This window comes from Xylocopa sonorina, chromosome 7, assembly GCF_050948175.1.
Source record: "Xylocopa sonorina isolate GNS202 chromosome 7, iyXylSono1_principal, whole genome shotgun sequence".
In the NCBI taxonomy this organism is placed as follows: Eukaryota; Metazoa; Arthropoda; class Insecta; order Hymenoptera; family Apidae; genus Xylocopa; species Xylocopa sonorina.
The window spans coordinates 10,954,229-10,979,214 of NC_135199.1; the positions used below are offsets into that span (position 1 = coordinate 10,954,229).

The 24,986-nt window shown below is 48.6% G+C and overlaps 1 protein-coding gene across 1 annotated transcript in view; it reads right to left on the reverse strand.

Annotated features, from left to right (window-relative positions):
• LOC143425714 (uncharacterized) overlaps nucleotides 1-17,120 on the reverse strand; it is an 84,849-nt gene extending 67,729 nt beyond the window's left edge. Inside the window, exons 1-2 of the mRNA XM_076898716.1 lie at nucleotides 17,094-17,120; nucleotides 15,285-15,438 (exon numbers count right to left, since the gene is read on the reverse strand). Of these exons, the coding sequence (XP_076754831.1) occupies nucleotides 15,285-15,438; nucleotides 17,094-17,120 (181 nt within the window). The remainder of the gene's footprint in view (nucleotides 1-15,284; nucleotides 15,439-17,093) is intronic.
• Nucleotides 17,121-24,986: the final 7,866 nt, after the last annotated feature.

The window sequence follows — 24,986 nt, forward strand, 5'->3', positions numbered from 1 at the left end:
CGCGTTGTTTGCCTTTAATAATGCCTTGGATATCAGAATTCCAACTTTTATCTGTTCCCTTCGTCTCTCTATTTATCCTCAGGATTCGCAGAGAGACAACTGAGAGAGAGAGAGAGAGAGAGAGAGCACGAGAGCTAGCCACATGTTTTTCCCCCAGGGAGTTCCTAACACGATTTTCGTGTATTCCACTGCGACGTATACGACCACCCCCTCGTATATACATCTATAATTATTTCCCCGAAACTTTATCATTTCCACGGCATCGTCCATTTTACGTGTTTCGAATTCACAACGTCGAACGTTGCTTTTATAATTACCACACACGTGTACAGGGAAAATTGTTGTTTCCGTTCCCGTTCTCGATTTTATTAATTTACCATTACCTGTGCGCGCGTATTTTGAATTTAAAAATCGCAGAAAAGCTTGGAGAAATTGGAGAAAATTGGAAGAAGAAAACCCATCCCAAGACTCGATCTGGGATCTCTCCGTGGTGGAGGTCCCGTAGTCTAGCCACTTGACCACCGAGACCTCGGTATTTCAGCGCTTACGCTCTGATCTCTGCACGTGCGGGTGTACCAAACTGCATCTCAGCTTCTATGCGGATACAAACACGCACCACGTGACAATTTTCCACGGTTTTAAACGATTCGTTGCTTGCTATTAGCCACTGTCGAATGATACCTTTATTACGGACATTTCCCGCGGGATTTCTTCTACGCAGGACGCGTAATTTCTCGGATATTGCTCGAGGAAGCTATTAACTTGTTACACCCAGTGTTCCTTTTGCGCATGGAATTTTTGCACAGTTGAATGACGCGGAACATTACCTTTTATAGTCACGTTATTACGCTCCTTTATGGAGGCTCTTCAGAAGTGAAAGGAATCGGTAGAACGCGTACAAGCTCGGAAAGTAGAGACGGGGATAGTAGTAGCAGTAGAAAATTAAAGAAACCAGCGAGAAAGGGGGAGAAAATTCATAGAATTTGTCAGAAATCGCAATCGAAAGGAACGCAGAGAAAAAAGAAATAAAACCGGAAATTCGATTCGCCAACGCTAATTAAAAATCAAACCGAATATCGGTATTAAATTCGAACCCCGCGATACGCATGAAAATAAATGATCAGAACGTGGTCTAAATTCTCGAACACGTTCTAATATTAAATTTTAATTATTCACGAACGAATGCGTTATATGAATTTAATTATTCGCATGATTTCGTTCCGTTTAATTATATTTACAGCCATACGCGACTATTCGGCAATACAACGTGATCCAACACGGAACGATGGAATTAAACATCGAAATAAATCACGCTGCATACTTATTGTTCATTAAATACGAAAATAAGAGAGCTGCCAAACGGAAATTCCCTGTGAGAAGATCCCAAAGAGCAGAAGAAAATTCACGAACGCCCAAAAATCCTCTGATCCAAAGCAGATCCAAAGATTTCACCCTTGGGGTGAAACTTCGCCATTATCTTTCACAAAATAAAACAGGAGATCAAAGGAACCCTCACGGTCCACCCCAAAAGAAGAATCAGAGAAGAAAACGCGTCCCAGCGATCGAACGTTCGATTTCAGAATCCGCAGCGTCTTCAGAAAAAAAACGAACAAAAAAATGGAACGAGTAGGGACGACATTTAAGCGCGAGAGGGTGGCTCGTTCGATGGAGGGGGATGAAAGGCGCGTATCACGATATCGAGGCTGGAATTCCTCGACGAGAAGCAGCACGGGAGCACCACGTTCGCCCTCGTCCAATCTCGAGGGCTCTTCGAGGCGTGTACGATGAAGAGCCGTAGGAATTCGGAGGAGCAGACGCGTGCCGCGTGCGTCGCGACGCATGGACAGAAACCACCCCTGGGCTCCCCTGTGTCTTTGAGCCGCTCAGACGGCGCGATGATCGCGCTAATGGATTACGGTTTCCTTGATTCTAATCGAGCCGACGTTTCGACCATTTGGATATTGCGTCCGGAATAAGGAATCTGGGGAGATAAGGAAGCTGTGGCGGATGATACGATTCGTAATTAATGACCAGTGGAATCCGTGCAAATTCTTATATCATTCTGTACAACTTTAATTTCATTTCGTCTGAGAAAATTGTACGAGGAGGGTTGAAAAATAATAACCACACGTGAGACCGCGTTTCTAAAGCATCGTCTGCGGAGCACCGTGTTACAGAAAGGTTCAGCGCGCGATTCAAACGCGGTCTTTCATCTCAAAAATTGAATCACTTGAAAAAACCAAGGTGCACACTTCCGTGGCCCAAAGATCGCGAAGAAAAAAGAGGCGAAACGCGGGGATTTCCGTGGAAGTTCGAGAGGCGCGGCAAGCTGTTACCTCCGGCAAGCAGCAACCCCCAAACCGAGAGGGGCGGGCCGGTGTGCCCGGTCGAGCTAATGGATTTCAGCTTCGTTGATCTTAATCAAGCGAGCCCCGCGCAGCCATCGAATGCACGCGAGTGATATTAAGGTCTTAATATTTGAAATCAAACTTCCGTAGCGGCGTAGTCGCCGGCAGCCGTGGCTTTTAAACATTAAATTCCGACGGCGCCATTTCTGCTGAATAAAGAGAGAGAGAGAGAGAGAGAGAGAGAGAGAGAGAGGGAGAGAGGGAGAGGGTAGGGTGAAGGCAGCTGAACACCGTAGGAAATCACGAGATTTCCAAGCGAAACTTGTATACATTAGACGTCGAAGGGATGTAGTTTTAGCTGGCGAACTGCTGCTTCGCGCCCTCCAACCCTCCACGCCATCCTCTTCTCCGCGGGGTGATTTCCCTTTCGTTGCTCCCTCGCTGAATCTCGTTATCGATAGCTGAGCACGGTTACTCCAATTTTTCAGCAGCTTTAAAGGTGTTTCTCTCTCTCTCTCTCGACTTTAAAGTTCGAGTCCAAGGGGTGGTAGCGAGCGTTTCGAGGCTCCAGCCACACATTTTAGCCGTAGATCAGACGATTAACGTCGGACGGGGCGAGCCAGTGTTCGTGTGGGGCCTCGAGATAACCCGTTCCAATTTTTACGAGCATCCGAAGTGGGATTTTAATCGCGTAATTTCTGATTTACGCCGCGCTGGTTAAGGGGCTGCACGTTAATTACAGTTTTCGGGGAAGTTTCAAACTTGATACAGAGAGAGAGACCAGTCGAGCGGTTTATCTTCTGTCTGGAAAATTTCCCAGCATCCGTTATTAAAAGAAAAGATACACTGCTTTCCATTCGCGATGTTGCTCTCTCGAGACGGTGCACGTCTTCGAAATCAATGGAAGCCACGCGTTTAAACGAGGCTCTGCGAGAGAGAAAAGAACTCGACATCCGCGGAAACAACGCGGCTGCGAATGCAATTGCGGAGGGAACGCAGTTTCCCAGCGTCGAGTTTACATCAAAGAGCAACCGGGGCCAATTTAAACAACGGGCAGCGGGCACAATGGGGTTGAAAATTCACGGACGCGCGAAACAGGACCCGCTCTCGTTCGTCCCCCACCCGCGTCCACCTACGAGAGCTCGTCGACGGGCTCGAGGAGTCGTGATTTTAAAAAGAACCGCCGTCGAAATGAAATTCTTTACTCTACACACAGCTACCCCTATCAAGAGTTAGAATTGTAGCGACTCTCGCGGTTTGCGCGTCGTTTTTCCAACCCTCAACTTCGTTTCCAAACGCTGAAGTCTCAACTGGCTGTAGAACCAAATCTTGCAATCAGATTCGAGACTTTTTATCCAAATTATGTAAAACAACGAAAGAATATTGTTCGTTACATCATCTGCAAAAATATTACCACTCTAAACCTCTCTGAGAAACCATAAAACACTCCGAACAACTGCAGCCAATCCGCCAAAACGATAAAACACCTGGCTTATCCGAGTTCAGAGGCTCGAGACCCGTTTCTGAGACTTTTATCCAAATTATGTAAAAACAACGAAAGAAGATTGCTCGTTACATCATCTGCAAAAATATTACCACTCTAAACCTCTCTGAGAAACCATAAAACACTCCGAACAACTGCAGCCAATCCGCCAAAACGATAAAACACCGCTGCTTATCCGAATCCAGGGGCTCGAGACCAGCTTCTAATTGTACCTACGTAACCGACCACGTGTAGAAGGGTTTGCAAACACGGTTGGTACCACCGTGGCCGTTCATCAGAAGCGGCGAGCGACGCGGAAGGTGTACCAACCGGGTGTACGCGCGCGGGTAGAAGTCAAAATCCGTGCGGGAAGAGGGTGCGAGGGCGCGTTACTAGCCCGATAGCGTGTTTCGCGAGACAATGGACCCGCCGTCGTATTAACAGAGGCGAAGGGACGCCGACGTGGGGCATTTTACGGCACAAAGCCCCGTTGAATTACGTTTTCGGGCAACAGTCTATTCGTCTGGACCGTGGTGAAACTTCGCGAGCAGAAGGCTGTTAAGAGAGGGTGAGACGAGGGGTAAGGTTGGCGAGAGGTGGAGGGTGGACAGGTAGCTTAATTTCCTGCTTTAAATGCGGGCCAGAAGGCGAAACCTGGACAAGATGAAAAACCGAAATCGAATCGAGCGAGAGAGGGTTGGCTGGCTGCTCTTGGTAAGGTAAATGGCCGCCCACGCGGAAACTGGTGATTGACTTCTTCTTCGTGAGGGGTGGAACGAAACCGTAACCGATGCGAGCGAGATGATAGTCGAACGGTGAATTTTAACCGCGACGCGATTCTTCTAGTTCTCCATTGTGACTCGTCAGTCTGAGTTGGTTCGATTTGGCTGCCATTTTGTGCCAAATCACGTCCTGTCGATAATCATCGCGTCGAATACTTTGGCGGACGCGGGGGTTCCATGAATATTAATAAGGAAAACGAATTTTCGACGGGTCACCCGGTCAAATATTTACACGACGAGACGCGTGTAGTCGAGACCGTGGCGGGAGCGGCTGATGTCTCATTAAACCTGAAAATATTGGTAATTAAATGGGGGGGGTAGCGTTTGTCGGGCCGGGCATTACTTTTAACGAACGTTTCCGGACATTTTGAACCGTAATATCCAAGGCTGCACGGTCGAAACTAATTACTGGCCCGCTGAAAGCTTATCGGCCATCTATTAATTAACGGGACTCCTCGTGGAACGCCTCTCCATTCGGCGCGTTTGTTAAATACCATTTAATCTAGCGTTTCTTTGCTCGATTCCGTCTATCCACTGTTTGAGAAAAAAATCTCGCTAAAGTTCAGCGATTACACTTCGAACTGCATATTTTTAAAGAATAACGATGCACCCTGGGAAGGATATCTCGTAAACAGCGATGGAATCGAGTCTTAATTGCATGAATTATGAAAATTGATTCCGACATCGTTGCGAGAGGGTACGTACTGAACGAACGAACCGGGAAGGTATCGATCGAACTCGTTTTGCGCCGCTTTATTATTTATCCCGGGTTAACCCACTTCGATGTTTGCGCTTGGTAATGATTATTCTAGTCCCGAGGAACTTTCCCCTTCGACACGGATCCGTGGCACGGTCGAGTGTGGCGGAAAAGTGCACGCGGAAGTAGTCGTTGAGCGATACGCGTATAATTGAAACAGCGGGAATAAAAGTTTGAAGGTCGCGTAATGCGCGCTCGAGCGCGCGGACAGGGGTGAGAACGAGCTCGAGCGCGCGCTGAGTGCCTCGAAGGGGTGATCGCTTAGGAAGAATGGCGGACAAATGGTATAATTTCGTCGCCAGCCATGCTGCTCCAGTTTCAAGTCGCATAAAGAACTTATCATTCTCGCGAGAGCACCGGTAACCACCGCGAATCTCCAATCTCTCTGGCATTGAACAGAAAAACCAATGTTTTCAGTTTTCACCAAACGCTAGGTGAGATCAGGTTTCGTGCTGGCGTTTCGAAAATTCGAGGGAACACAGGCTTCGAGTCCGGCGAAACGTACGAAAAAACGAACGGTTCGCCCATTGAATTATTTAACCGACCAATCTCGCGTGCCCAATAAAACTGCCGCGTTAATATCCGCTTCGATACGGCGATGGAAGGGTTCCGGTTTTACGAGGGAGCTACAGCGGCAGTAAAAATCGCGATATCTCGCGTTACACGGATAGGCGATCGGGTGGCGTTAAATTCTGTCAAGTATACCTGGGAGCTTTTCTCATTTTATCGTCTATACAGTTATACATCGAGCTGGCGAGATACAAGGGTTAGAGAGCTGAAATTTAACCGTTTCCGTGGGCCAGAGTCAGAGATCCGGTTACGACATCTGGCTGGACATCGTTTTTGCGAACTCGTCCTGGACGACGCCGTGGAAAATACTGTCGTGCCGTTCGGCCACGACCAGGGTAAACGACGTCCGTCCGACATTATTCGCGAATAACGGGCTTGTACCACGGGGATCGTAGCAAAAACGACACGAATTTTAAGGGGGATTAATCGCACGTTCCAACGAATTACTTAATCGTGAAGGCAGCCCAATTTTCTCCCTCGAAACTCGAATATTCCTACGTTCGCGCAATTTTTTCTGCATCCAGAGTATGCAGATTAAATATTCCCAATGAATTTTCACATCGTTTAACGAAATGGTACTCGTCGAATGTTCGCTGGGGGTTTGTTAAAATTCTCTACGTGGAAAACGTAATCGCGAAGATTCAGCGCGATATTAATTAATTGTAAGTGCCGTTTTAAAGAATTCACCGTGGCGTACTCAGAGCTGGGTACGTATTTATGCCAGCGAAGGAAATCAACGCGTAAAAACGCGGCCGATTGAGAGGAGCGATGGATGGGGCCGTTGAAAGGGTACTTTCGGTTAAAGAGCGTCCGTCGTCGAGAAACTAAAAGGTTTTCGTTTCCATTCGTTGCATTGTGTTTCGCCGTCCGCGGCACAGGAGCAATTTTCGGAAATTAAGTAATCTTGATCCTCCTCCGACGACCGCCTCTCGAAATACGCCTAATTGCACGGTCGACGTCGACAATGGCGCGTGAACGGACAAAGCGGTGCCAGGGACGATCGCTTTTAACGACGGAAAGAACTATCTCGGGGTGTTTAAAGGGGATAAAAAAATACTTCGACACGGATGGATAATTATGCTCAACCGTGTCCTACAAAAGGAAGCACCATTCCAGTATTAATCTGAAACGTCTCTCTTAATCGAGCAAGACGCGATTAAAATGGCTTTCAACCTCGAACAATTAACAAGAGACAGCAAAATTTATGATTAGATTGTAAAAAAAAAAGCAAAGACAACAATAAGAACGAATTGAAGATAAGCAACAATGAAGAGTGGCTAAAAAGAGCAAAACAAAATCCAGGAAACGGTAGCCTGGATGAGTCGTGCGAGGGGCAGTCTATTTGAATTCCGGGCGAGGAGGCTCGTTTTAACGAGGGTGGCTTTATTTCGCAGCCAGGAAATTCACGGACACCCCCGGCGAGGTGTAACGGGTGGGAGGGTAGAATCAAGGGCGACACGGGCGCGAGAACGTGGCCTCGACGATTGCCTGTTGGACGAGCGAGGACTTGGCAGGCACTCGAGTTCTCGTCGCTGCCTCCGCGTGCAGGGGTTGAGAACGGGGGTGAGAGTTGGGCGGTCCACGAGGGACCAAGGAAAGAAAAGAAACCGAGCGAGCCGGGGTGGTTGCGACGGTAGAACAAGGCGACGAGGAGAAAAGGGACGATTGTGGTGGAAGACGTGGAAGAAAAAGGTGTACGAGAGTGGCGAAGGGTGAAATAGGAGACGGTGGTGGTTGTAGAATGGAACAGTGGTGGGATGAGCAGAGTGAAACGGGCAGCAGGAAATGAAGGTGTGCAAGGTTGGCTCGAGAAGAGAAACGGGGTGCGCGTTGGGTACCGAAAGGGGGTGACTCTGGTACCGCTGGAGGGAAAAATAATGGTCAAAAGAATTGTACTAGACTTTGCGTATAACCGCTAAAAAAAAAAACCAGACAAATATCGCTTTAATGAAATCGAAAAAATGGAGGCCAAACGGGAGGTCGCGACGTTGTAAAAACTGAAAGTGGCACAGCTGAGGTAGAGCGAAGGGGTGCGCGAAGTAGCGAAGGGCGCAGCGCGTAGAGAAAGTGGCGGGGTGGTGAGAGCGCGGTCTTGGGGTGAACAAGGGAGGAAAGTGGCGGAGTTCAGCGGCTCGTATCGTCTGGTTTAACATAAAAGAAAACGGGCCGAACCGTGTCGAACGAGCAGTGCCTCGATCCGCGGTAATTTCGAGGCGATCTCTCGAGCGAGAAGGGTGCGCTCCAGAAAACAATCGTCCCATCCGCGATGGCGGCGCCGTGCACCAGACGAGAGAACTGCTTGGCTCGTGTGCTCGTCGATCGAACTCGATCTTGAAGTTCGTTTCAATCGTGAACCAACGCGCGAGGCAGCCCCTTGGCGACGACCAGCGAAAGTGAAAACGAAGGGGTTGGAAAAGGGGGTGGGTGACGAGGTTGGAAAGGGCACGCGCGATGTTCGATCGAGCATTATATTAGAGCGGAATGGGGGCTGGCTCGTTACGACCAGGCAATTCGACGCAAATGAATTTTCACGACGTTGTTAATTAATTCGACGGTGCGCTGTTACGCGTTAGGATACAGCCCAGGACTCGATAATTCGAGGACCGTTTAATTGCCGATGCCCTCGCAAATTGACTGCTTTAGGTTTCATTACCTTGTAACCCGTGGTAATGGCCATGATTTTCATTTCGTTTTTCCTCCGCCTCTTATAAAGACTGATATAGGTTGCGTTAATTGTACTTCTGCGCGGTTAATTTAAACGCACGAGTGCGCACTGTGCGGAAACTGCAAATTGCCCTTTATGAAATAACCGTATTTTTTGGGAAAATTGTACGTTTCATAACTTACAATCACTTTTTCCCCTTAAATATTCGAAACGTTTGAGAAGCTCGAAAACGAGGCGTGAAATTCATTCTCGTTCGCAGTAAAAGGGGGTAGTTTTTCGATTCCCGTAAGCGCGCGAATAACTGATTTATCAGAAGCGAACTAATTGCCGTGGCGAGCGCGCGATAGATTTTTGAAAATAATCGAAATAAGCGCCGCGTTGAATCAATTCGAGCAACTATATCTGGCTGATAAATCATGCGGCACGAATGTTCGCAACAATCGTTACAATTTCGCGTCCCGTTCGCGAGGACAGCGGCACTTTCCATCATCGTCCTCGTCGCTACGTTTCATTGAATTAATAAACGCCGCGCGCTGCCAGAAACCCTGCCGTCCCGATTACGCCGCGCGAATAAACCGCGGCGATGGATTTCTTTTTTTTCTTTTTTTACAAACGAACTCCGGACAACATTTTTACGCCGCGCGATAACAATGGACGACATTGCTCATTGGTACGAATTAATTTCGCAGCGCTATCAACGTAGACGTTGCCAAACGAATTGGAAAGAATATAAACGCGACTACAGAAATTTACGAACATACGTGAAACGTTCCCTGAAACGTAAACTATTTTTTTAAAACCGTGTTTTTAGAGCCTCGATCGCGTGGAAACATAGCATAGGGTGAAACACTGCGACAAACGTCGAAACTCGACGACTGTAACAAACTTTAATTGTATATCTTCGCGTTATCGTAAACGTTTCGATCGTTGAAAAAAAAAAACAAGGTTCATGAAGAATTTAATTTACGCTACGATTTATTAATTGCACAGAAATTGGTGCAACGCAGCTGGCGAGGGTTAAAACTGGAGAACGCTTCGTCGTTAGGAGAAGGGGTAGTGGTAGCGGCCCAAGAGTCGCCAGTTCGGATTACGCGGACGGTGGCGAGCAGAAACGCAACATGCTCAGGAATCCGTTTTCCACGTGTGCTAAATGCCGCGATCTCCACACACACACACACTCTCTCTCTTTCTCTCTTTGGCGACGAGAGCTCGCGTAATTCCAACGCCAATATCGTTCAAGGTTAACCTGTTCCCTGATAATCCGGAATTCCGCTACAGGACTATCTCTATAGAACACCGCGATGCAGGAACTGTGCAGTGCATTGAAGTTTCGAGTACATCGAAACGATGGGAGCAATTTTCCGTTGCTACTTTCGCCGGAAGGTGGATGATAATGGCGAGACTCGAGTAACGGGGTGATTCGACGGTGGCAGAAGAAAATTAGCAAAATTATACCACTCTGCGAACACGGATCTTTATATTTCGAATCTCGTTTACTTTACTGCTTCCAACAGCGTAAAAGATTAACAATAAACGCAGCGAATCAGAGCTACGATTATCATACCCAACTCCCGCGCGAAGAAGCTCATTGTCGCGTCCCCGCGTCCCAAGAAACCCAGCTGAACCCTCCTCGCCCCGTGGCATCCGCGCGTCTCCCTAATAGCCGTGGAAAGAAATAACAATCCGGATTAAGGCGAGCTTAAACTCGTTATCAGGATTGATGCTACGATGGAAGTTTGCTTCCTGGCGTGGCCGTGTTTACGATTATGAGAAACGCGGTGGGTAGTCTCGTTGCACCCGTCCCAGCAAAATTTCCTACGACTATCTCTCCCTCCGCGAGGGTGGCTAGGCGAGAGTTGCCCTCCGCGTCTTTTCATCGAGGCTGTCGAGCGAAGTTTCGTCCGCCGTGCGAGAGCAACAACTTCTATGGGGCGGCGTCGAGCAAAAGTATAGCGTGGCCGCTTTTACGACGAACCTGCGAGGGATGAAATTGTGATAATTGGTGTTTAGCACGAGGAGGGTGCGTCTGGTAATTGTTTTACGGGGGATGATTTAGCTGCTGCGTTGGCTGTTGGTTAAAGTATGGTGCAACATGTGGTCTACAGGGGTAGGGAGGGTTATTGAGGTCTGCTTGACGAGTGTAATGCGGCGGGGGTTGGTTAATATTTGCGGCGAAGAGCGTGCAGCGGGTCTCCAGGTATCCATCGTCGCGTTTGGCAATTTTATAAGATTTATTAGCGGATGCTGCGGACTGGTTGGTCCGCTGCGACCGAATTGTAATTCAATCGGTATCCTGTGCTGTGAATAAACTGGATATTAGCTAATTGTTTTATGGTGGACGATTTAGCGTCGTTTTGGGTATTGGTTTAAGTACGATGGAACTTGTGGCGTGTTGCGGTAGTTATCGAGGTCTCTGCCACGAGTGTGATGTAGAGGGTGGTTAATATTTGTGAAGAGGGTTGACAAATTGGCCTTCGTGTCTGTCATAGGTTTACTCGAACGTTGGGGTTGTCGTTTAATCGGTGTTCAGCGTCGAGAGGGCGGTAAAAAAGAATACTAGAGTACAAATTCGATGACTATTTCATATATTATAGTCTGATAATAACCACGAAGTAGCTGCTCCTACGTAAGAAGAGGATTCTTATCTCGAACGTGTCCTCGTATTACTCGACTCGACTCGTATTCGTCTCAATGAATTCAGACAAATAGCAGCCGTTATCCGAAAACGTTGCCACGGCCCGGCAAAGAACAGCCTCGCACGATGCATAAAGCAGAATAATCTAAGTTAGGCAAGCACACTCGCATCGGACGTACTCTCTGCGGAGCAATAGCCTCGGAAGACGGAGTTATAACGACAAAGATAAACGCAGGAATGATAGATAGACCGATCCCATCTTAGAATTACACGCCCGCGCTTTGCTCCACGAATCCTCAGGGAAATTCCTCCCGCGGAACCGGGAAAGAAACAACGGAAGGTACACGAACGCGTGTAACTCGAGTTCCAACGACGATAGCAGGGAAAAATTCTGTCGATTTACTCGTGAATCTCTCCAACTCTGTTTTAAAAACGACCAAACGTACCTTCCACAATAGTCAGAAATACGTATCGAACACTGAGATTCGCATAATTACACTCATCTAATCTACAAAATAAGATCGAAATCTTCTTTGAAGGTTTTTCTCTTTTTAAGCTGTGCTTAGTTAAGATTAGAATTTAATTTAAGCAATCGAGGCGTCGCGATATTAAATAGAATCATAAGAGAAACCCGTAAGAACGGTATCGAGGCGAGAGAGGGAATACGCGAAGGGTTGACTCCACGTGCGCAACGATTTCGAGGGGGTATCTAACCGGATTTACGGCTCTTAAACAGCCGTGACAACAATGGCGCCCAATGGCGCCCAATGGCGCCCGGCTCGCCCCCATAAAAGCCAGCGTTAAATAGAACGAACGGGTCGAGGTGGCGCCGATTGCCGCGACGTTCCCTCTGACACATGAACGCGTCGCTGACGTAATCGAGTGCACCGCGAGATGCCCTGAAAACGAACCGTCCGATGATCAACACGGCTACCGCCTTTGCCCCGTGCCCGCCATTTATCTTTATCTTTGCAACATTCTGACGCATCGTTCAGAGAAGCGACCGTTCGATTCGATCCTCTAACGTTCGCGGAACGATTCGGAAATGTTATCGCGAGTAACTTCTATCGTCGAGTGTATTGTTACGCTGAAACAGAGAATTGTGCAATGTTCGCAGTTTCTAACGAATCGAACTGAAATTTCGAAAGGCACGAGACTAAGAAACGTTGCGAGAACAACAAGAGAGAGAACCGAGGATCTGTTTGCGGGATTCTGTCCGCGAGTTTAGGTAAGGAGGTAGAAAAAAATCATCGAGACAAGTCGAAGATTTTCAGAGGGACCGTCGAGAGTCGCGGGACTGAGAAAGTACGAGGCTGCTGACTTTGGAGTCCTTCAGGGGCACGAGGAGCCAGTCGAGCACGAGGAAGCGAGGAAAATGGCGCGCGGATTGGACCAGCGAAAAATCGCGAGGCTTGATAAAGGAGCGTCGGAATCGAGGGCATCGCGAGCCAATTCCGCGATCGAGAAATCCAATATTCCATGCCTCGAGTATCCGGTTCAGAGCCGGCTGAATCGTGTTCCATCGGAAGTTGGAGATTATTTTCTACAGTCGCGTGGATTTGCAACTGGAAAACTTCGACGCAGCCATGTGTGCGCGCGTGGAAACTCGCGTAAACTCGTATGATCTCCGTGTTACACGTGTTCCGTTCATTATTCGAGAAGCTAAGAGAACAAGCGTGATCGTAATAATATATAACCCGCGAAAACTGGGGATCCTTTCTGCCAGCGACGATCAAAGAAACGGCGTAAAAGAAGTCTCGTAAACGGGGGGTGGAATCGCGAGGTGAGCATTCGTGGAAATTCAGCCTTTTCTCTCGAGTTTCCAGGTTCTTGGGGGGAGGCACGATCGTAATGGAAATATCGCGAGAGACGGGGGCAAAAAGTTGGGGCGAACGAACGAGAGAAAACAGACGCTGATACGTTATCGTCTAGACAATGATCGATGAATTATGTGCTTTAACATAACAAACGTAGATTTGATTGTCAGTAGAGTACAAGATAAGAACAATCGCGATGCAAATCCTGCGGCTAGACGTGACGAAACACGATGACAAGTGAAACGGTAAAGGATATTCGAGGCTGTTTTGCTTTCGAAGCAAACGCAGATACGTTATCGTTCTTAAACGGAAAACGAAGAAGTTGAACGTAAACTTGCTCGAAGAACAATAGCAATGCAAATAGTTGAAAGAGAAAAAGATGGAAGCGATAGAGAGAAGTTGGAAACTCCTTTGAAACGAAACGAACGCTCGCACGTTATTGTTCGCGCAGAAAAAAAAAATGGCGTACACGAGCGTGTATCGACGGGCGAGTAAGCTTCTCGATAGAACAATCGAACAATCGCGATGCGAATATTCAGAGGATAAAAAACTGCTTAGAAATTGCTTTGAAGTGAAACGAACAGCATCGTGCGTTACGTCGTTCGACCGGAAACGAGGCAAGTCGAATGTAAAGGAATCCGTACGCGTTGAGTCAAAGTCGATGAGTAAAGAACGCGCAGAAAAAGAGAAAAAGGTAGTAATCTTGAATCGTTCGTGGGAGTCGAGGACAGTGTGCGAGTGGGGCGATGGAGACGAGGGCCTTTAATAGGATGACGCCCACTCAAAAACTTCCAGTGATATAAGAATCTAATTACCGACCGAGCCGGGTGGATATGAATTTCGCGCCTCAACTATCTCGCAAGTTCCCTGAACTGCGAGTTCGTGGACTCGAAAAATTAGGGAATTGAGAAGTCCCCAGGACGAGTCGAACGAGCGAGGAATTGAAAAGTGGGGCGCGACTCGAGGGCGCCGGAATTGATTGGTAAACGAAGTGACAAATCGAAGAATACGAAAGCCCCGACGGGGGGCTCCGTCGAATTGAAAGGGGCTGAAATAATTGAAATGGCTGAGTAGCTGTCCCGTTGATGAGTCGATTAAATTTAACGCTCGACGCACGAGAATCGCGGTGAATTCATTTCAACGCCGGCCTCGACGTTTCGAGTAGAAAAATCGAAGAACGGGAATAGCTGTCCATTAAATCTAACGAGAGAGTAGAACGTGGAATGCGACTCAAAGTACGCGTATGATCGCGGGTAATTGAAAAATCGAGTACACCGAGTGTCAACGATTAAAACGTTTTAATCCAACTTCCGGAAGCGGAATGTCAACAGAAAGTAGCGTTCGCGCGAGGGAAATGAAACGCGCACCCCGTCAGCTTCAAATCCGTACGCGATACACCGCAACAATGGTAGGCGTACGGAAAAATTCCGAGTAAAAACGTGTTTACACGAAGGGACGCGGGCCTGGGGCCACCGAAAATACATCATCCGACCCTCCGCCGTGTACCGCGTGCACTCGGTTCCAGCTCCATATTTTAAGACGCGTCACGTTGGTACCGCGTTTTTACGCAGCGAACCTGGAGAGTGCAACGGCGTGTTTCGCGGTCCCCGTCGAGCGATCCGCGTTATATCACCGTCCGCTGGAACACGCGGCTGACGAACGCTGATATACGCGCGTCTACGTGTCTCGCGCGGTGTCACCGGCAATGACAGAACGCAATACCAACGGCGGCTGTCACTGTCGCGTTTATTAAGTCACAGCCAGCGTCCGATTCGACGAACCGTGGAATTCCTTTGGAACCAGATCCACGCGCGTCAACGAGAAACGCAGCGAACGGTGTGCACGCGTGGGTTACGCGACGCAAAAATACGTACGAGTGTAATCGCGAGTCTGACACAGATTCGACGTTCGACAGGACAGCTTCGCACTCTCGGTCTAATCGTGACTCGCTGTGTCCCCGTTCGTGACTCGTTCGTCCGTCAACCGAGTCGAGAGACTAGTTAACCCGTCGCACGGTTCACATTTCCGCCCGTGGAATTCGTGCGAAGCACCACGGGACAGCGTGTTCCGTCCATTTAACACGTTTCGAGTCGTCGTGGCGCACGAGAAAAGTGTAACGAACCGAGAGTCTCCAATTCGATCGCGAATAGTCGCGCTGTGGAAATAGTTACGCGTCTCGATACGAGAACACTGGTCGCAACGCATTGAAATTGAGATGCTGACTCACCGGTAGTCTGCTTATCCGACGATCCCCTCGGCCTATCGCCGTTATACTGCCCACGCGTGGTATTCCAGCCGCTGTTCGTCCTTTTCGTCCTTTGCCCGTTGAACTGCGACGAGAACGTTGTAGGCGACGACGAAGACGACCACGAGGCGAGCCACTGGAGTTAACACTGAACAATGCACACTGCGAACACCGACTGATAAACCACGCGGTACGTGGCGTGCGTCTCAGCGATCGACCGTGAACGACAAGAGCCTCTCGAACGACCTGCACGGCACGAGATCCGACAGCCGACTGACTTCACGCGGATGCTGCGGCGAGCGTGTTGCCACGCGTTCCCTGCCACACGTCGCGCACATCCCCACCACTACCCCCTCCCCACTCTCTGTCTCTCTCGCTCGCCCAAGAACCTCTGTCTCGTCCTCTCTCCCTCTCTCTCTCTTTCTCTACGATCCTCTGGTTTCTGCACGTGCGAGCAGCAGACTTCGAGTCGTTTGAATTTTATCAAACGCGAGAATTCGATGTTAACTGAATTTCAATTACTTCGAGTTGATTGTCCGTCCAGAACACCGCACTTTGTCCCTTGTTCTAGAGAAATGGATTATTCCAAGGTTGGACAGCCACGTTTGGGAACAGTTCCTCTCGTAACGCGATATTCGTCGCTAATCACACGAAATGGTATATCATTTATTCGATCTCTCTAAAATACGCGTCTTCTTTTGAATTTTTATAAAAGTACCGAAACGCGTCGAAGGTTTCGTCCTCCAAATCCTACCACCGCGACAGCAGCCATCGACGAATCGATACGAACGATCGACGCAGGAGTCCTCGAGCTTTCGCACGTGTTCTTGCCACGCTGGTGTACCTCGTGTTCGACCGCGTTTTCACACGGTTCCGTCACTTCGTTTTATCTCCTCGTGTTTCTTGTCCCACGGCCCGCATCGCGTCTTTCCCTCTTCCGCTTCCGTAGCCGGCGTCTATCCGTCCTCTCGCGTCGACGCTCGCTCCGTTCCGCTCCCTCCGACTATTTCCACCGCGCGCCCTCGTCCTTTTTTCCACCGTTTGGCTCATTTCGCCCGCGACGCCTCATTCTCCTCGTAATCGTTTCACTTTTTCCGCCTCCGCTGGTCGGCTCCATAATAGTTTCCAACGCGGTTTGCTTCCCCATCCGGCCCGTCGTTGGACGTCTCTGTTACTGATTCGTTTCATTTAGCCAGCGCGCGGCTCCAAGACGACCACGCCAAGCGTCCTCCCTCTCTCGCGTTCTCCAAGGCGTTCGCCAACGCGCCATCCTCGTCCGTTTCGCGCGACAGCCGTGCATTTACACTCGCGTCGCGGACGTTACGTTCGCGTCGTTGCATTAGCATAAAGCCCACCCCCCCAGTCTTCCATCCGGAACCGGGCGGGGGATCAAAAATTCCGGTCGCAGACGCTTGCGAAGGAGACAGGTCGTACGCGGAGTCGCGGTTCTAACGGCGCGTAAGCGTCGCTCGTTCCGTTTTTATCACTCCTCCATTTCCACGAGTAACACCGCGCCGGGTAAACCGTGGAAGTTGAGGGTTTCACGGGGAATCGATTTCCGGTTTAATGGAATGGATAATGCTTCCCGTAACTCGCGCACTGTTCTCCCTTTTATTGCCCTCAGATTTCTCAATCTTGGCAGACGTTGGTCCATCAGCGTAACGCATCGAGTCTTGGAGACTGAGATTGTTTAATTCGAGGAGGATTGGACCAGCATCCGCTAAACGGCACTCGATTAACGGTCGCGTGGCGTTCCCAGCGGCCAGCTCGTGGAAAAACTGCGTTGCTTACCGGATTACCCGGCGCTCTTCCGTTCATCCTGCTCGATAAAATCGCGGATGCACGTTCACGGCCGCGACGGAGAAAATGCTTGGCTCTAACGGAACCGGTAGACGGTGTACATTACGAAAGATTAGCAACAAACAGCGCCCTTTGTCAGGAACTTCCCGTTAAACGACTGCCTCCCTTCTTACCCCCTCTAATCCGCGCGGTTCATTCCCGTCTCTCGCTTTTTCCAACCGTTTATATTCCTCGTCCACGTTCTTCCTCGTTCAGACTCGATACGCACGTCAGCTGTAGAGGCTGTTTCATTTCTGGCTGATCTTTCGTTCAGATGAATTAAGAAACTGTTTCACTGGAATTCAATTCTAATTCGATAGGTCTACACGCGTTAATTAATGGAGTCCGTCGTGCTGTTGGGTTGTTTTATCGAGAAACGAGGTTACGCGGGCGAAAATTTTGATCGATGACGATACTAATGGCTGGTTGCGTTTCAGTATAGGATCGATTGATCAACGATAAAGTTCTTAGTCGACGGAAATAAATATTTCCAAAGAGAGAGAGCGAAGTCCGTTAATTGACGGAACGTTTTACGAGCTGCCAGCAGTCTCGTTTAACGGGTGAGTATCCTCGATGATTTTTGCGAACTTTTATAAAGCACAAGACTTTCAATCGACTTCTGTAAACTACAGGAAACTTCGACCAACCGGAGTTGAATCTTTAACGGGTGATTTGAGATTACACGGGACCGTTTTACCAATTAAAACATGGCGCGCAGTAACTACCCTTTTAAGCAACCCCTCGCCGCTTTGCCAGTCTCCCCAGAAGCAGTAATGGCTGTAAACGTAAACCTGAACCGTCTCGGATGCCCTAAAAAATATTTATTCCGTTCGAGGGAACAACTCGGTCGAAATAAATATTCTTCGACTTCAAAGAATTCCTCCGTCGAATCGAGGAAAATTTCCTCGACACCGGTTACTCGAAACCGTCCTCGAGAGCGTTCCTCTGAACGCACGACGGACACCATCCCGTTGATTCGACGTCGAGACCCAATTTTCTCGACGATCGTCGGATAATGAAAGGCCCTGTAGAGTCCTCCGTTTATATGTATGCGGCAGCCAGCGGGAACTTTTTGGCTTCCTCTCGACCCTCTCCCTTCGTTGCCACCCTCTCCCCACGGTGGTAAGGACGGCACGACGCCGCGGCTGGAAAGACTTTCGCGAACTCGTAAGAAATTAAAGTTTCTCCGCGAAACTCCGCCGCAAGTCGTTCCCCGGCGTCGTTGTCGTCGTGGCGGTCGCAGACACCCCTTTCACGGCGTGCCACCGTGGTCCACGCGGCGGCCGGAAGCCGGCCCCGTCGCGCGCCCAGCGAATAAATCGACCGACTACGTACACGCGCGAGCTGACCGGAATTTTCGCGTGTTTCCGCTGGCGAAACTTGAGCAGCCGACGGAGTTTGTGTATTCGGAGGGAATCCGGAGTCCGTGGCTTCTTCGCTCTGCTTAGAACTGGGCGAAGGGGTTGAGGAACGACGATGGCGAGCGTTTCGAGGGTCGAAATGGAAAGATCGAGATTTCATGAGCGATTTTTGGATTTTTTTAGGGAATTAGAAGCTGGAGTAGAGATTTGGTGGCAGTGATGGTCACCTCGAGATGAGGTAGGGTGTTTTTTAAGGGTTGAAAGTGTGGAACTCGTGCATTAGAAGCGCGTTCAGTGAAAATTTATGGGATTGAGGAACGACGATGGCGAGCGTTTCGAGGGTTGATATGGAAAGATCGAGATTTCATGAGCGATTTTTGGATTTTTTTAGGGAATTAGAAGCTGGAGTAGAGATTTGGTGACAGTGATGGTCACCTCGAGATGAGATAGGGTGTGTTTTAAGGGTTGAAATTGTGTTCAGTGAAAATTTATGTAGAATGTGTATCGCGATCGAGCAATTTGCATTGGCTTCGTCAGAGATTTCGAAATCAGGAATATAAATATTGAAAGAGGTAATGGAGTTCGAGTAGTATCGCCGCATAGTAATTATGAGATGTCTGAACGAGGGATAAGGTTTCCAAGACCTAGTGAAGTTTTCGCGAATGAAAATGTATTCACGAGGCGGATGAAATCTTTATGAATACCAAAGCAGTCCAGCTAATAGCCGTGCTCGAAAGAAATAGGGCGGTTTAAATGGACGTCCATTTAAGAAATGAAATTAACCAAGTTCCCGAGTCGTAGCTCGCTGGTAATTGCGATCGGCAATTAATCGCGAGGCTCTCAACGATGCCTAAATACAACAACCATCAGAAACGCCAACTTCAAAAAAAAAAAAGAGCTCGCAAAGGGGTGCAACGCGACGCGCGCAACTCGCGAAAGAGAGTTCGCAAAGCTGCGCGCAGCTTGTTAAAAGGGTACCAAACTGCCGCGCAAACTATTCCAAGTCTACCAACGAACAATCATCGATAATTTAACCGGCTCCTCCTCGCTTTGAAGTTCGCGACAGAGACCGGTGGGTGAGCAGTTTCCTGTATTCGAGAGAGGAAACAGCGCGAGCGGACCGTTCTCGTCTCCCACCATTTTCCCTTTGAGCGACGGAGCGCCGGCTGACACGGAATAAAAGACACCTTGCAAATGCATCATTGCACCCGCATCGAGGATCGTGTCGCCCGAAAGTTCGCGAATATTTCCTTTGTCCCCGTCTTCCGCCTTCCACTTCCCCTCTCGCGTCGAGGAACGGCCATCGTCTGCCAACTGGAGGGTCGAAACTGAGCGCACGGATCCCTCCATTTTTAAGTAACCACCCAATCGCACCCGCGTACGCGATGCAAATTGCACGGGGATACGTGTCTGAGGAATGGAAACCGGGCACGCGAGCGTCCCGCGAATACCGGTCTCACTCGTAAGAAGCTTAGGGGTTAAATTAGACCGTCGGTTAGCTACCGTGGCAGCAATGGCTAGTTACACGTCACTGAGGACTTACGATCGGCTGATAACGAAAGTGAATGCTTGGGATTACTTTTATTGCTAAATTTCAAGCCTGTTTGTTTCCTCCTTGACAAGGATCTCCAGTGAAATGGTTATTCTTCCTGTTATTTAAGATTCTTCTTAACTGAGGGTGCTTCGAACACTTTCGACCATATTAGAAATCTTCTTCCTTATAAATTTCATCGTTCTCACGCAATTATCGTCACTCATCGTTACGAAAAGTTGCAGCAGCTTCGAATCTCTCACGAGAGCGCGCGAATGGGGGTGGAAACGCGTGGAGAACGTATTGGAAGGGGTGCGCGCGTACGGTGCCATTTGAAATCGCGTTCAACGGAACGTTCCCGATAAAAACCGGAAGGTTATGGTCGTACCTGACCGAGCGCAGCCCCGATAATTGCAACACGGGCGAAAATGATAAAGTCCCGGCCGGCATGGACGCTGAGATTAAAAAACGCGGAGTTACTACGATCGCGAAACGGCGAGGCGTGATACGTCGTAGGTCGCGTCCACGGAAAAATGTGGAAACGGCTCGCACGAACGACGAGAATAACGCTGATTCGATTCTGGGGCTGTTGCGAGCGCACGCGAACATTTTTATGAATATTCGGGGGTTTGTCGAGGGTTGAGGGATTGAATTACGGCACCAGGCTGGTTAATCAATCTCTTGGTATCGTTTTAACTATTTGCTGTTTCCACCAGGGTTTTAATTAATATTTATAAGTGTTATTTCGCTGATATTTCAACCCCTTTCTCGGATAACTTGGAAAGCAAAGTTGTTAAGCGTTAATTGAAACCCTGTTACGAGGTTGAAAAATAAGAATTGACGGAAGATCGACGTAATGATCGTGATTAAAACGACGATATTACGGTTTCTATAAGGAGATAGGGAACCGATAGAGTAATATAGGCTAAGCTTCGGTAGATACCGTGGACCAAACGCTAATTGCGATTTGGACCGTAACGGATTAAGGTAGATCGAGCTATTTACATCGATTAGTCCCTTTCTGCGATAGTTACATATCTAAACGGCCCACAAAGCGCACACGGAAGTGGTTAAATTCAAAGTTTAAACTTGGGGAACTTCACAAGCCACTCTATTACTTCCACCATTAATTAACCCCTTAATTAGGTATGTGGTACAAAATTGCATAATTACCGTTAGACCGCGTCTCCTTCGGCGAATTTGTACCTTAAACGATTTCACGGATCGCATCGTCGAATGCTTCCGGGCAAAGAAAAATTAGGCAACCATTTTAACGCGATTAAACTAAATCGAAGATTCGGAAAACAATGAATTTTATTCAGAATGGGGGTCGCTAAGAACACCCTGCAAATGAAGATTAGCAATTGCATCGAGTTCCTCACGGTTCCCACGGATTCCTCGGATAAAAACCAGAGTTACCACCCTCGTTAATTCCAGTAGACGATTTCTTGCCTTCAACCCCCGCGCGAGAAAAGAACGCGTCCCGCTGGGTCATCGACGATTTGTCACCTAACCTGTCCACCTCTTTTTTTTTATAGCTACTCGATTTACGCGTTAATCCTGGTCCAAATGAAAAAGAAAAAGAATAACGAACACCTGTCCACGCTTTATGTTCAACCATCCCTCGCGCACGGAGACAGACAGAAACTTTTCTCCAACCCCTTCGCCTTCGTCGCATCGTCGACATTAATCTCATTGGTAAGGAATTAAACGAACGACGAGGGTGAAGGACAAGACACGCGCAGAGAGAGAGAGAGAGACAGCTCAGCAGAATTCCACGCGCATTTATTACAATTAAGCACGTGCCTGAACAGTTTTGAGCGGCGGGGTACGCGCTGAGAGGGTGGCGATACACGGCCGCTATGACACGCGAGCCTGTAATTAAGCGGAGCTTTAATTTATCGCTTGTAATTCACGATTATCAACGGGACGGGGTGGGTGGTTAGGGCAACTTTCGCGGGTAACGCCAGCCGAGACGTGTAATTAGTGATAATTATGCGCGCACCGATGAGGAACCACCGGCGCGCTGTCGGGGGTGGCCCTGAACGGTGGAAGGAAGAAGGTAGTAAGTACGTGCCGCCTGGCTAATGGTCTTGTCGCGCTGATAATCCGCTAATCGCTGACGCGGTATTTGCGTTTCCATCCCTCAACCGCATTCCCATCCCCTTTATCGAGAACCAACCTGGCGCGTCCCTCGATTTTTACTTTCACGCGTGGCGTCCCTCGTTTCGTGGACCAGCTGGAAATCATGGTTTTGATCGTTTCCATTTTTATTGTTGGAAACCACGCGTACAGTTCCAGTCAAGAGTGAGCTACTTCGATATGCATACTTCTGATATCCGCAACTGTGCATGTTCCTAATCAATTTTCGATTTATTGCCTACAAATATACCGCGAGAGACAAAAATAAGTTTTTGCAGTCATCCACTTCGAAAGATAGGATTTATTAAACAGTTATCTTGGTGACAGAATCGATGAGATATTTCTGGCATTCGAAAGATATTTCGAAATGAGAACCGATCGAGCGAATGCAAGGTAAATTCAGAATCCTACAAACATTCTATGAACACCATTTTTTATGTTACTTTTACATTTTACTCTGACGAACTTCCACCGAGACGACCGAGAAAAAGAAATAAAACGCGCGTTCCCGGGTTGATCCCCTTAAATTATCACGTTGCCAGCCGTTCGGGGGAGGATCTCGCGGCGAATTAGAATGCGATTGCGTAAACATTTCCCCGGTTGCAACCGTGTTCCCTCGAACGCATAAATATTTCATCCGAATTTCATATGCGGCGGAAGGTTCGCTGCAAGAAAGAGTGGCCGCGGATATTTCGCCGGTAACAAACGGCCTGGGACCGGAGGACGCGACTTTTATTTCGTCACGTACCCCGAAAGGAACGAGCCACCCCCTTTTTTCCTTCTTTTTTTTTTTTGTTCCAGTCGCCCGTTTTATTCGCGACCAGCCACCGGTGAAAAGGAATACGAATGGAATGAAATAAATAAAATAACGCGCGAACGACCGCGGAGGACATTTGCATCCCCCACGATCGCCGTGCGAATCGATGAATAAAGAAGATCGTCAGCGATATTAGTAAAAAAAAAGGGGGTGGGGGGGGGGGGATGGAGTTAATTAATTTAGATAGAGCGTGACGGTGTGTTATACGCGAGTTACGATGAAATTTACAGCGTCTAGGCGCGCGGGTATGTAACTTTGAAGTTACAACGGCCTTACAGAGGGTTCGCGCCGTGGGTCGGACAGTTGATTTAGCTGGCTCGTTTACACGAAGACCACGTAGACGAGAGTTATTCCGTGGCAAGTTGGACGTTGGCTGGGCGTTGCAAAAATAATACGCTGCTGCCGTAAGAGTCCGCAAATGTTACAAATATATGCTCTCCGAAACGTAGGCAGTCGCGATAAAGCGACGAGAAGAAAGAAGTTTAATCTCGTTCTGCGAAAAGAAAAGAAAAAAAAAAGAACGAAGGAAAAGAAGACGAAGAAGAAGAAGAAGAGTGATCCGTTCCTCGCTCGAGCAGTTTCGCTCGCGCGTTTAACGAGAAAAGGATCGCCGTTTGAACGACGCTAACCTCCCTCGGTCTCCCGTGTTTGTATCAACGATTGTTCATTTCCGGCTTCCTCTTTCGCTCGCGGAGCTCCCCGCAAAGAGAACCTATCCGCGGCGTTTAATTGGACCAGCTCGAAGGTTCGGCTGCGAAGGGCCGCCGTTTGTTCCGCCGCGGAGCACAAATACTTCTCTGATCGATCGCGAGCCGCAATTTTCGCGCAGTGCGATCCGAAATTTTGCAGCCGAACAACGTCTGATCTACCGTGATTACTCTCCAATTATCGAGCTCCGTTCAAGCAAATTGCTCGTTACCAGCGCGAGCTTTCGTTCGATTAATTCGCTCGAACGTTGCACGCATCGCCGTTCGTTCCTCGATCGACGAGGAGAAAAGAGAGAAAAAAAAAACGAGAAACCACGCGCGACATTTATAAACATTTATTCGATCGATCAGCCTCGTTCGCGAGAGAACGTACGTATCGGGGTTGAATAAAAGTCGCGTCGTCAAAGTAAATGAATTTTCGATAAATATCGGAAGCTGGGGAAAATCTCGACGGAACTGTTCGCGACTTTTACGAGGTGAAAGCCGGAGGAGGGAAATAATTTGGAGGCAGCGGGATTGGCCAGCGAAACCGGGTATTACTTCCACGAACGTTAATTCCGTATCGATGCTCGTCCTCGCGGGCGAAACGATGGCGCCGTGCGATCGATACGGTTCCATCGCGAAGACATTTCCCAGCGATTTTTAGAAGGCACGGGTGAATCATTAACGAGAGCTATATTCGCCGGGACGATCTACCCGGATCACGGTAAATATCGCGCGCTGACTATTGGCATAGTGCAACGAACCCTCCGCTCCGCAAATAGAACGGAAACACTGCCGCCTTCGACGGCCCTCTCTTTCTTTCCTCCCTCAGCTCGACTTGGAACCCTCGAAAAAAGCTTCTCGGCTACAGCGCGTTCCAAACGATGCGGCTCGATTCGCTGGGGAGTCGAGAAAAGCGATGAAACGGACGATCCTCGATCGAGTGAACGATTCGCGTTCGTCGTTTGTAGTTCTACCCTGTATAATTTTGGAAATGCTTACCATTTCGAGAGTATTTTATTGTTAAAGTGATCGAGAAAATAATGGGTTAGAGATTTTTGTTAGAATGTCGATTATGTTACTTTGGTGGTGTGTTTCAGGGTTTTGAATCGACGTGTACTCGTAGAATTTGTCGAGGGAATCAAAGGGTGGATTAATACCCTCGAATCGATCCACGTCGCAGACATATTAGAAAAAAGTGTTCCTCCGCCCTCTCGCCAGGGTCTTCGCAAGCGTATCTATAGCTTTAACTCATCCTATATTTCCATAATTCATCGTCATCACCATATTGAATTGATCTGCTCC